The sequence below is a fragment of the Sander vitreus genome, chromosome 2, assembly GCF_031162955.1.
Source record: "Sander vitreus isolate 19-12246 chromosome 2, sanVit1, whole genome shotgun sequence".
NCBI classification, from domain to species: Eukaryota; Metazoa; Chordata; class Actinopteri; order Perciformes; family Percidae; genus Sander; species Sander vitreus.
In genome coordinates, this window is record NC_135856.1 from 38,771,187 (window position 1) to 38,784,547 (window position 13,361).

Below are 13,361 nucleotides of genomic sequence, written 5' to 3' on the forward strand. Positions count from 1 at the left end.
GTAGAGGTGGAAATTACAAATCACTTTGAGCTGACTGTACTCAGGACTCAAGGAAGCGCAATGTCTAATGTGAAGTTGTTTGGATGAGCAGTTCTCGAAAAGCTTCAAGCAAGCAGCGATTCTGGAGGCCAAGCAAAGGGCCCGTTCTGAACAGGCACGTTTTCAACGGGCACTGCTCTGGTCTCTCATAACTAGGCCTTTCCTTATAATTGCAACAATATAAGACTCATAGTTAGAACACAAAATAAGAAAGGAGAACTGTGTGTGTTGTAGTGACACAAAAAGAGATTAACATCAGCTCATCATTAAGCTTTTCAGCTCAGTAATCCAGTGAACACAACTTCAATACATTCACTGTATAAAGCACAGAAACAACTGCTGCATTGGCTTGTTTTTCAAAAAGTACAAGTATGGGGTATGTCAAATTTATACAGGGATAGGCAGGAAATACAACCTGACTTTGTTGTTGGCATTAATTCTTTATTCTTGTCTGAATGCCTGCAAATAAGTATGGGGCTTGTCATATTTGATACATTTTCATCTGCAGAGGGACAATACTCCAGAGAGCTGATGAGAGAGGTTGAACAACTTTGAAGAATTGTTTTGCTGAGTTGATTCATTGACAACAATGAAAAGCTCGCCTTCATTTCTTTCCCCTCTACCATGCACATATGAAGGCTCCTTTGAAAATGATGCATAGACTGACTGATCAGCTTTCATTGTTTAAGGTCAGGATGTTTATTAAAATTGACAGACTGACTGGGCAATACTTTGAGGTGTTGTCACTGTCTTGACCTTTGCAAATAGGCAGATTGCCATTTGGGATGTCTTCCCGCAAAGTGATAAACATTCTCTGCAATTTCTCCTCTTCAAACCCTATCAGAGCTGTGATCTCAATTAGCCGGCAACAGAGAAATGAATCATGGATCGGATCTGACAAGAGACAGTCAGGTTTCTTAGCACTGCTACAGATGAGCCGATTCAAGAAAACGGCTGCTTAAATTAACAGTGCCGGTTAACCTTTCATCGTTCTTTTTCTTAATCCTCGGTCAATTTCCCTTCCTTCAAATTCCTCTGTTTCTATCATACCTGTCATACATAACCAATCCTGCATTTCCTCAGACACTGATATACTGGAAAGTCAAGCGTTGATGGACAGCTGCCCCCCTCACTGTAGGTTTGTGGCTGAGTGACAGGGCTGGGAGTGCTGCCAATAATGCTGATCTTCAACCACAGTGGTGTCCCTGTTCTCACACCATGGATAAATTACCTCACCTGATTAAGTCTTCCCTACAGAGTTAAACTGTCACGTTGCATTTGACTCTGATGACAGTGCTGGGGTTTATGTGAGTCCAATCATCACTCATTCATGTGGAAAATAAATCTGTGTAGCAGAGGATAATACTCAAACATCCTGTTGAGGTTGTTGGTTTGCCTTAAATGTGCTTTGCTGAAAATAGTTTATGTAGCTACTCATTGGCTTGTATTTTTGTGGGTCTTCATAAAACTGTAGCTTTTAGTGATCAGATGCTGGCATTGCCCTGACCTGAATTGCACTTTGTCTATTTATTTAGTATTTTTGTGTCTTATGTAACTAGTTAAGGGGCCCATGTGTGGTAGCTTTGGAGCCCGCAGCCTGATTGTTGAACACCAAAGCTGCTAAGTCAAGTCTGTATTTTTCTACAGACCACCTTAAATCACTTAAACCTGAATAATAACCATTTCACAGCGTGCAGTTTGACTTAGTGATGGGACAACCGACTCTTTTGCACAAGTCGGTTCAACCGGACGGTCGTAAGTTGGCCTACCGAGTTAATAGATTTGGTCACCGGTTCGCGTGCCCGCAGGGGGGTGGGATCACGCGTTGACTTCCAACACCAGGAACCACTTGATTACATTAGACTCGAGCGGTTACGGTTACATTCAGTCTCGACATACTATTTACACACTCATACTGACTGACACTAGACTCACACACTGACCCCGGTTACACTCATACTGACTGACACTAGACTCACAAACTGACCCCGGTTACACTCATACTGACCGACACTAGACTCACAAACTGGCCACAGTTATACTCATACTGACCAACATTAGACTCACACACTGGCCACGGTTATACTCATACTGACCAACATTAGACTCACACACTGGCCACGGTTATACTCATACTGACCAACACTAGACTCACACACTGGCCACAGTTACACTCATACTGACCAACACTAGACTCACACAATGGCCACATTTATACTCATACTGACCGACACTAGACTCACAAACTGGCCACAGTTATACTCATACTGACCAACATTAGACTCACACACTGGCCACGGTTATACTCATACTGACCAACACTAGACTCACACACTAGCAATGGTTACACTCATACTGGCCAACACTAGACTCACACACTGGCCACAGTTATACTCATACTGACCAACACTAGACTCACACACTGACCCGGTTACACTCATACTGACCAACACTAGACTCACACACTGGCCACAGTTACACTCATACTGACTGACACTAGACTCACAAACTGACCCCGGTTACACTCATACTGACTGAGACTAGACTCACACACTGACCCCGGTTACACTCATACTGACCGACACTAGACTCACAAACTGGCCACAGTTATACTCATACTGACCAACATTAGACTCACACACTGGCCACGGTTATACTCATACTGACCAACACTAGACTCACACACTGGCCACGGTTATACTCATACTGACCAACACTAGACTCACACACTGGCCACAGTTACACTCATACTGACTAACACTAGACTCACACACTGGCCACAGTTACACTCATACTGACCAACACTAGACTCACACACTGGCCACGGTTATACTCATACTGACCAACACTAGACTCACACACTGGCCACGGTTACATTCGGTAGCCTGGTGCGCGCCCACCTTGTGACAGTCTAACTACCATGTAGCAACATTCACTTCTAACATTTAACTTAACATAACTACCAAGATAACATTACGTGTATTTGTATGTGATAGAATACTTTCCCCTTGGTAATGTAGCCTATGAATTTCCATGAACACAATTCTAAAATGCACGAGACATAAAGGCTTCTGGGATCGGTTGATAACTCAAACTTGCCGAGAACCTAGACACCCGTTTGAATATAGACTCATGCAGTACCCTCGGTTACGGTCCTTACGGTCTCGTTCAGTAGCCTGGCGCGCGGTCTCCTCGTGACAGCCTACCTACCATGTAGCAACATTCACTTCTCTAACATTTAACTTAACATAACTACCAAGATAACATGACGTGTATTTGTATGTGATGTACTTCCCCATCGATAATGTGTGAATTACCATGAACACAAGCATCTAAGATGCACCAGAAACAAGCCTTGGTTAATAACTAAACTTGCCGAGAACCAAGACACCGCTTGATTACATTAGACTCGAGCAGCCAGTTGCACAGTTACATTCGATCTCGTTCAGTAACCTGGTGCGCGGTCTAGGTAACCCATTTCCTGATTGATTCTACCACCACTCCAGTGGAGGCGCTAATGAGCTAGATTACTACACCCCAAGGTTCTAATCGTTAACGAAAACGAACGAAATAACGAAAACTAGGTGGGAAAAAACATTACAAAAAAACGATAACTAAACTAAAACTGTAATGTCTGTTTGCAAAACTAACTAAAATAAAATAAAATTATCGAGTAAATGTCCTTAGTTTTCGTCTTTGTCGATGTTTCATAGAGCAAATAACGTTATATCTCTCCGACCATGACATTTCCCTTGGACATGTATAGTTTCCGACTGGGAACCCAGAAATTCCGACATTCCACGTCAAATTGAACACAACATGTCCGTGGCTCCGTCCCTCTCGCCTGGCATCATAGCGGTACCGAAAGTCGGAAGAAAGTGGCAGTCCTATTTGATTATGACTGTGTCAGATAAAAGCGCCTTGCAGTGGAAGGTGGTAAAATATGTGGTCAATTTATTACAGGGAAAAATCCCATGAATTTGAAAGTACATTTGAGAAGCGCACACAAGCTAGGAGGCTAACCTAGCTTACCTTAACAAGGTAAAGGAGAAAGCAAAGCCCCCTTTCCCTGAAACAGAAGCTAACCCAGGTAACGTTACGGGCATGGATGTATGGGTACAGGGCATGGATGTATGGATACAGGGCATGGATGTATGGATACAGGGCATGGATGTATGGATACAGGGCATGGATGTATGGGTACAGGGCATGGATGTATGGGTACAGGGCATGGATGTATGGGTACAGGGCCAGGCAGCATGACAGAGAACACTACAGGAGGGCTTTCATCGTCGACCCGATAGCTGCTGGTTAGTAAATACGCAGGAGCACCAAAAGGTTGAAGAGTGGGTTAATATGTGGATTATTCTGGGATGTCTACACAACTGTGTGACTCGATTGACTTCAAAAAGTTTGCCACTTTACTCGAACCAAAGTTGAAAACACCTGTTCATGTCTTCTTTAGTCTGTTGGTTATTTAGGTTTTTTTTCCTGGAACACGTCACTTACACATTTTGCACATACTGCGTCTTGTGTAGACTGTTTACATATTTATGACCATATGTAGGCTACATTTTATGTACTGGTGTTATTATTGAATACATTGTAAATACATATTTCTAAAATTGTATGATGTTTTTGTTGAGTTATAATTACACAAAACTGATCTTTTTGAATCCCGACAAATAACCCATATTACAAAAAGACTAAAACTAAGCATTTTCAAAAAATAAAAACTAAACTATCAAACCAGCTTTAAAAACTAATTAAAACTAAACTGAATTTGAAAACAAAAAGTCAAAATGAAATAAAAATAAAACCTAATGAAAAATGCTAAACTATAATAACCTTGCTACACACACAGTAGCAGCCTAGCAGAAGAATACCAGCTACACACACAATGGCATGAATGCATTGATGTGAGAACAGGAGTGAGTTGGTTCATTGATGTATGACACTCGATTCTCCCGGTTCAGTGACACGAGTCAGGTTAATTAACCGGCTCTTCGGTCAGTTCGTCAACACTAGTTTGACTGAGCTAGTAGCCAGTGCCACACAAGCAGTTGCTAATAGTATGGAGGTAAGCCCCAAACCCATTCCACTACCATCAGCATCACTCTTTGGGGGTGGTAATAGCTGTAGGGAGTTGGGAACCAAATGGTCGCTGATTCAAGTCCCCATTTGGACCAAAGTATGGTGGTGGACTGGTAGCTGGAGAGGTGCCAGTTCACCTCCTGGGCACTGCCAATGTGCTCTTGAGAAAGGCACCAAAACCCAACTGCTCAGGGCGCCTGTCCATAGACAGCTGCAGCCCCCTCACTCTGACATCCATTAGTGCATGTATACTGTAGGTACTGAGCATGTGTGTATTTCAGGCCTGTTTTTAATGGGTATTCTAACAACAGAGTGAAAACATTGAAATTTTCCTTGCAGGATAAATAAAGTTTAAATGACATAAATTATTATTATTATACTTCGTCACCTTACTTTCTGCTTTGGTCCCATTATAATTACTACCACCACTAGAGGGCGAAGCCATTAAAAACAATAAAACATATGTAAATATGAGTTGTAATTGCTGCGTGAACAAAATAATTATGTGGGCATTTTTTGGCAGTAGAACAGTCTCAGAGTTGCGCACTTTAATGTTGGGGAATGACATTAGCAAACAAGATAAACACGTTTATACAAATCATTGGTAGCAGTAGGCTAACAGTGATGCTGTTACATAGCAACATGTTTTTTTGGCACAGAAACATTAGCAAAAACACACATTTTACCGTGGTTACCAGTGAAGGAGACACCTTGTCAGATTGCAAGATCATGGAGTATAAAGTAACGGCTTCTTGTGTTGAAGAACCAGCGTTTCTCCTTGCACAACTTTATTCCAGCTCCATTCAGTTTACATTATGATTCCTTTACGCTACATGATGTCCTCTCTCTGCCATCTGTGGTGGTTGTGATGTCTGGGGGTGTTTATGCAACAGGGACTATAGGGATCATCAAAGTGAACGGATATCAACTTCTAAACACACTGTTGGATCTGGTTGACTTAATTGTATAATAGGATAAACCTGGGATAAACGGTAACTAGAGTAACTAGAGACAGGACAGAGACAGTTTAGAAATACAGATAGCAGAGATCTATCACAAAACAATTTAATAATTATAGTATGTTCAGACTATTATATTATCCATCATGTCTACAGCTAAGCAGCCGTGTTCTGTCTTACTGCAGAATATCAGGGGACTATATTTTCTTTGCACTCATTCAAATACCAAAACACTCTTCTGTTATTGCCTTGGGGTTCGAATTACAGAGTAGCTCTCTGAATGTCAAAAATGGCTAGCAGTCACTTTGGCAAAGCTTATCAATGTCAAACATCCGCTTCAAGCTGGGCAGGGTCGTGCAAATGTTTTGTACTTTAAAGGACTGTCATCTTTAAAATCTCAAAAAAAGTGCAGATGGTATACTGTTCTTTTCTCTTTAGGCAAACATAGCTGTTGGGGTTGGAACCAGTAAGTGCATACTCAAGTACAGAACTGCATCACTTCAGACGGGGACTCGTCAAAAAGCTAATTTGAACAGAATCAAGAAAAGATGGGATTGAATGTCTTTGAGTAGTAAACAAACAAGCCACTCTTACTCTATTTTCTCCAAAAATAAATGCTGTACATCTGTCTCCTAGTTTCCTCACCTAACAACTCCCAAACCCAGGCTTTCTCTCTTACATTTTCCTTTTCCTATGGTTACTTTTAATCACTTTAAAGATCCATGCTGTTGACACAGATGTTAGTGTCAGGAAAATATACACACCATTTAAACCAAAATTAAATTACTTTTGCTCTTTTTTGCAAAGGCTAGACATAAAGACACCACCTTCAGAGTATTCTACTACAGAAATCCAAAGCTTGACAAACCTACTGTGCCTTGATACAATTGCTAAGATACTGTATATGATTGGAACATTGCTGTTCTGGGGGTTTGGCGAATAGTCAAACTTGTCCAGGAGAATGCTGTTATCTGTATGGCCTTGTATGGGACCGGTAGAGGCAGATGGCCACCCGCCTAGAGCCAGGTTCTGTTCGAGGTTTCTGCATGTTAAAAGGAAGTGCGCCTCCCCGCTGTTGCACAAAATGCTTGCTCTTTGGGGAATTGTTAGGTCTCTGTAAATTATAGAGAGTGGTCTAAACCTACTCTATCTGTAAAGTGTCCCGAGATAATCTCTGTTTTGATTTGACACTGTGAATAAAATTGAATAGAATTAGATAATCCAAAAACTCAACTGAGGAATTATTCTATTCATGTTGAACAATTGACAATCTGAAAATGTGTTATACGCAGTTTCAACTCTTCAGAAATGTGTTACCTATGTTTTTGGTAGTGTATTTTTACTCTTTACAAGCACTGTTGTTGTTTCAGGAGTGTGTGTGCATGTGTGTGTGAGTTAATTTTATTCCCAGGAGGGGTGAGGAAGGGGAGTACATCAGATAGCAAGAACAAGAGCATGGCAAACAGCATCCTCCACACTGAGTGCCCTGTCTGACCGTGCATGACACCAGAACACACTGTTCGCAGTACAAGAACATGAATGAGAGAACAGTGATGAATAAGTCCCAGCATTTGTTTTAAGGGTTTACCACAGTGGGCCAAGTCAGATTATGTTAGCTGTAAGTCACAGGAACATACATTAAAACATCTGGCCAATTAACCAAAACATCAAGCCAATCACAGTAAGGCTAATTCTACCCTTTGGTACTCCCAGCAGCATTACAGGATTCAAAGACATCTACTTGTAAATATTTTATGAATAAAAATCTCCTTTGTACTCACCTCCAAAGAGTGCTCTCAGTGACGCTGCCAATATGAAAGTCGTACAGCTTGGTTAGAATCAGGATCACCTGTAAAGAGGGAATTTTGCCATTACAATCTTTGTATAAGGCATTCAAAGTAAGTAAATTATTCAAGGCAACTGAATGTTGACAGACATCAAACACCAAAAGATATTGCCTGGTCTAATACCAGAATTCTCCCCAAGTGAAGGAATTCAAGTATCTCTCTTGTTCTCAAGTGAGGGTAAGATGGAACACATCAGCAGATGCGGACGCTGTTTTGGACTCTGTTTATTGCGACGAGAGAGCTGAGCCTGAAGCCCTCGATACCATTTGGCCTACTTTCCAACTTTTCCCTTCCCATCCTACACCTATGGTCATGAGCTTTGCGTAATAGGTTAGCGTAAGACTTAGATCGAGGATACAAGCAATAGTTTGAAATTTGGGGAAATATGCTTATTCACTTTTTTGCTAAGAGTTGGATGAGGAGATCAATACCACTCCATTTCTGTACAGTATATGGATGCCACAGCCAGCAGCCGGTTAGTTTAGCTGAGCTTAGATTAGCATAGGATTTAAAACAGGGAGAAAGAGATAACCTGGCTCTGTCCGACATGTAAAACATTCCACCTACCAGCACCTCTAAATCTCACTAATTCATATTTTACATCTCATTTGTTTAGTTTGTACAAAAGCGACCTCCTGAAGTCTTGTCGTCCCCATTAATTTGCGAGGCAACCAGTGGGGAGTCACTGCGCCCTGCCAAGACATAGTCTGGCACATAACAACTTAAAGCCAAAGTGTAATTTCCCAGCACATCAAAATATAATTTAGGCAGGGTGGAGAGTGCAGACATCTCAAAGGAGTTCAGAATAGAAACAGTGCTCCTTGGCTTTTAAAGGCACCAGTAGAGCAACAGATCAGGATGCCTCCTGGACACCTCCCTGTGAACATATTCCTTGCACGACTAACTGGGAGGAAACCCTGGGGCAGACCCAGAACACGCTGGAGTGATTACATATCCTGCCTGGCCTCGGATTGCCACAGCGTCCCCCAGGAAGAGCTGGAGTGATGTGGCTATGGAGAAGGACGTCCTTCTGATAGCTTGCTGGGCCTGTAGCCACACCAGCCCAGTCCTGGTGAAAGCGGTGGAAAAGCTTGCTGCAAATTTGCAATTAGCCATCAATTTTCGAAAACCAATAGGCGTTCTTTGCATATTCGAGCTCTACACAGTTGATTTCTCACATAAAAAATTCAGAAGTGAATTTAGTGATTTTGCCGAATTAGTACGGCATCCGGGGTATTTTTGGCATACTGCAGATTTTGCTTTTGTTTGCATACTGCATGCTATATTTTTGCCAAATCAGTCAGCAATGCTAGTATAGTATGCGGTTTTGAAAATGGCCTGTGTCTCATTTCAGGTTGCTTATTGCTTTCCCGCCTGTGTGATCAGCTGCCCCACCATAATGTGTTCCACCTTTGTGTGATTGTCTCCCCACCTCCCTCAGTATATACCTCCCTCTCACTAGCCTTAGTTATCCGATAGTTTTGTACCTCAGTGGCAGCGGTATAGCATTCCTTCCCTGTGTTTCTATAAGTTAAGACCCTGCCTGTCTGTTGACTCTGCCTTTTGATTTGCATACCTCAGCCTAGTCCTTTAAACTCTGCTGTTTTTTTGGATAAGCCCTTGTTTGACGATTTGGACACTGTACAATAAATCTTGTGAACTGAGTTGCCTGTTCAGTCATGCATTTGAGTCCATCCTGTGACAGACCTGACTATTACTATATATATTGCAATCCCATTCAACCCTTTAAAAAAATGGTTAAAAAAATTCTCCTTTTACACAAACCTCCTAAAGTTGAAACTGTTGGTATGCTCTTAGTGCAAACTTAAAGGGGTGATAGAATGCAAAACCGATTTTACCTTGTCATAGTGTAATAACAACAGTTCGGTGGGTAAACAGGACATACATAGAAGCTCAAAATCCCATTGATACCCCTATCCTCTGCAATCTCACATTTTGAAACTGCCGCTGAAAACGGGCGAGTCTGAACAAAGCTGGAAGCTGACGTCAGCATCCCAACTCCTAGCCTTTGTCACGCCCCAACATTTGCATAGGCTACACCACTGACCTGAGGTCAGCTAGTCTTCTGAATCTAGCTAGGTCATGCAGATCTCCAGAGGTCAGCTATTTAATTACTAAATTCACTTCTGAGACTTTTTTATGCGAGAAATCAACTATGTAGAGGTCAAATATGGACCGTTTTACCAAAATTGATGGCTAATAGCAAATTTTGTCCGACTGTGTGTCACAGTTCAGCAGGAGCTCAGCAGGCTACGTGACAGCGGCCGGTGCTGCCTCGCCGCCCGGTGTGTACTACGACTCGCTGTGAGCTGGCTGGATCTCTGTCACGAAGGGAAATGCCGAGGCCCTGATGGAGCTCCAGGGCCTGCAGCTAGCCGTGATTCATAGGATTGAAGGGACAGTAGCAGCTAATGAAATCTCTAATGTTCACAAAAATGCATTAAATTGAAATTGGACACCATAGTTAGCTTTATTAGACCTTGGTGTAGATGTTATATAAGTGGCGTGACGAAATTCAAACTGTAAATATACGAAAGTTATGCCAAAAGTGTAGCAATGATCTTTTCCCATAGGATTAAATGGGACACATAGCCTAGCTTGCAGCTCCGGAGCTCAGCGGAGGCCCGAGCCCCAGTAGTCCAGTAACCGAGAAACGGTAACTTTCACTGGGTATGGAGGTTGCCGCTTTCTGTCAGACTGTGTGGAGCTCCTAAAGTCCGACACGTCTTACTAAATTTGCAATTAGCCATCAATTTTTGTAAAACGGCCCATATTTGAGCTTTATATAGTTGATTTCTCGCCAATAAAAAAGTCTCAGAAGTGAATTTAATAACGAAATAGCAGACAAACAATGTATAACTTTGCAGTGTCTGAAATATGAGACCTGCTGTCTCGTCTCCAATGTGTTTCTATGGGGTTCACTCAAACTAATCAGCACGCAGCTCATCTAAATATTCATGAGCATACCATATTTGGAAGAAAAGCTCTTGTTCCAAATAGAGCCATATTCACAGGGTAGTTAAGGGCCTAATAAAGTAGCATTCGGGCAATTTTCAACCCAACCAATGTTACATACCCTATTAGAAGACCTTAAGGAACAGTGTGAAATACCCTATATAATCATTCGATCACCCCTTTAACACTTCATTCAGCTGCTTCACAGGAAAAAGACATTTGTAGGAACTGCAGATTAGATTATTTATAGTACATTTTGAAGTATACTATAACTCTATATGTTGCTATTTTATTGCTATTTTTTTATTGCCAGGCCATGTTTGCACTTGTAACCTGCCTGCTTAAACTGCACTAGTTTCATTCTCTAGTACAATTTATTGTCAGAAAACACACATCCTTAAGTACAATGAAATTAAAACAATACTTGGTTTTCTCTATCTCAAACAAAAGTACATACTTCTTAAGGCCTGTGACAAAATAACTAATTGCAATAACAGCTGATTTCATTTTCCTAAACACCAGTTAGGAATACAAAGTTCTCGGAGGAAATGCTTTGCATAATTAGTACTGTGTAACCAACGCTGTGTATACCACTTTGAAACTTAGTTTTTCTCCGGATGGAACACATTGCCATCCTCGCCCCTGTGGAAAGCTTGATCCAACAGTCTCTGTGTTCACAGCTTTGGTCTCTGCTCTTTTGGAGAGATAATCAGCAAGCGGGACACTTTGATAAGCACTGTGCAAGTCCTCAGAGCAAATACCAAGACATGAAGGCCAAGTCTACCATGAAAGGACCAGTGGTCAGCTGTGATACTCCACTCTGGAGTGCAACAAAGTTGCACACAAAGCCAGCTGGGGGTGGAAAGTTGAAAGAGAGATGTGAGTTAATACACTTAACTGCGGTTGAGTACCAAAACGTTCCTAAGGGCGTTTTCACACCTACCTCATTTGGTCCGGACTTTCAGACTTTTCAGTTTGATCCGAACCAAAATGACAGGTGTAAAACCTCCCCCAGACCATGGTCCGGATCAAAAGACCAAATTTTGGTCCGATAAAAAGAGGTGGTCTCAGTCTGGACCAAACTGAACCATAGTCCGGTTCGTTTATAGCGTGAAAGCATTTTTTGGATGGTTCGGACAACCAGTATGTACCAGACCGAATGACTTGATTTCGGTGCCAGTGAAATGCCTGCGCTGCTGTTTGGTCCTTTAAAACCAGTGGTGGAAGGTAACTAAGTACATTTACTCAAGTACTGTACTCAGCAAACTTGAGTCTTTTCCTTTCATGCCACTTTCTACTTCTACTCCACTACATTAATCTGACAGCTTTAGTTACTTTACAAATTAAGATTTTTGCACACAAAACACATGCAGTTTATAAAATATGTATTTTATTTATAATATTGTATTATAAATTAAACTACCCAACAATATAATTAAGTAGCTAAAATCATTAGCCGATTAAATACTTAGTTGACAGTTTTTTTTGTTTCTAGTTTCTAAAATGGGAGGATCTTTCTGCATTGAACACTTTTAATACTTTAAGTACATTTTCCTGATGATACTTACATATTTTTACTTAAATAACATTTCCAATGCAGGACTTTAATTTGTAACAGAGTATTTATACAGTGTGGTATAAGTACTTTTACTTAAGTAAAGGATCTGAGTACTTCTTTCACCACTGTCCGAAACAAATGTTACAGGCAACAGAAGCATATATATACTGATATGGACCTGTGTGTCTGAAATAAAGTTACATTTGAATTGCATTACTGCACGTGACGCTAGTTGACATTACACTTGGCAGCAGGTAACGTTAGCCTACCGTTAGCTAGTAGCTGGCTTAAACACGGTTAAAATGCTGACAGCTATTTTAAAAGTACCGTTATCTCCACACACAAACATACGATACCAAACCCTACACTTAACTGTGGGGGGAAAAAAACATTATTTACATAAAAACATATTTATTACACTTAACCATCTGGTTACATCCACAACTAATAATCACCTCTGGCTTACAGAATGTAGTCAGAGGTGAGTGAGCAAATGTGAAAACACAGGAAAGTGCTCACATGCATTATTTAGCATTTATCACATACTTGACCTGAGCTCACCAGGGTGAAACACCCTTTTACATAATAGATGCTATTTTCATCCATCAGTCCATGTGTTGTTTGCTGTACAGTTTTCCTTCCCTGCCTAAATGACTGATGCTCTTCCTCATTAGCATCCATGTCTCTGTTTAGCGTTTCCCTCCCTGCAAACAATCTTATGCTTGTTTAAAGCAACCTGACAAGCTTGACTTGAGTCACTTAGCTGGGAGGGGATGCAGGAGGTGTGGCCTTGACTCTTCTGACAGGCATCAGCAACGAGGGCTAGATGACAAGAAACTGAATCTCTGTACAGACTGGAAAAGAACCAGAGTTATGGACGCAAATAAG

General features: G+C 41.4%; 1 protein-coding gene across 1 annotated transcript in view; it reads right to left on the minus strand.

Moving 5' to 3' along the window:
• sorcs3a (sortilin related VPS10 domain containing receptor 3a) overlaps nt 1-13,361 on the minus strand; it is a 358,459-nt gene that overhangs the window by 197,838 nt on the left and 147,260 nt on the right. The window contains exon 2 of the mRNA XM_078270418.1: nt 7,874-7,941. Coding sequence (XP_078126544.1) covers nt 7,874-7,941 — 68 coding nt within the window. The remainder of the gene's footprint in view (nt 1-7,873; nt 7,942-13,361) is intronic.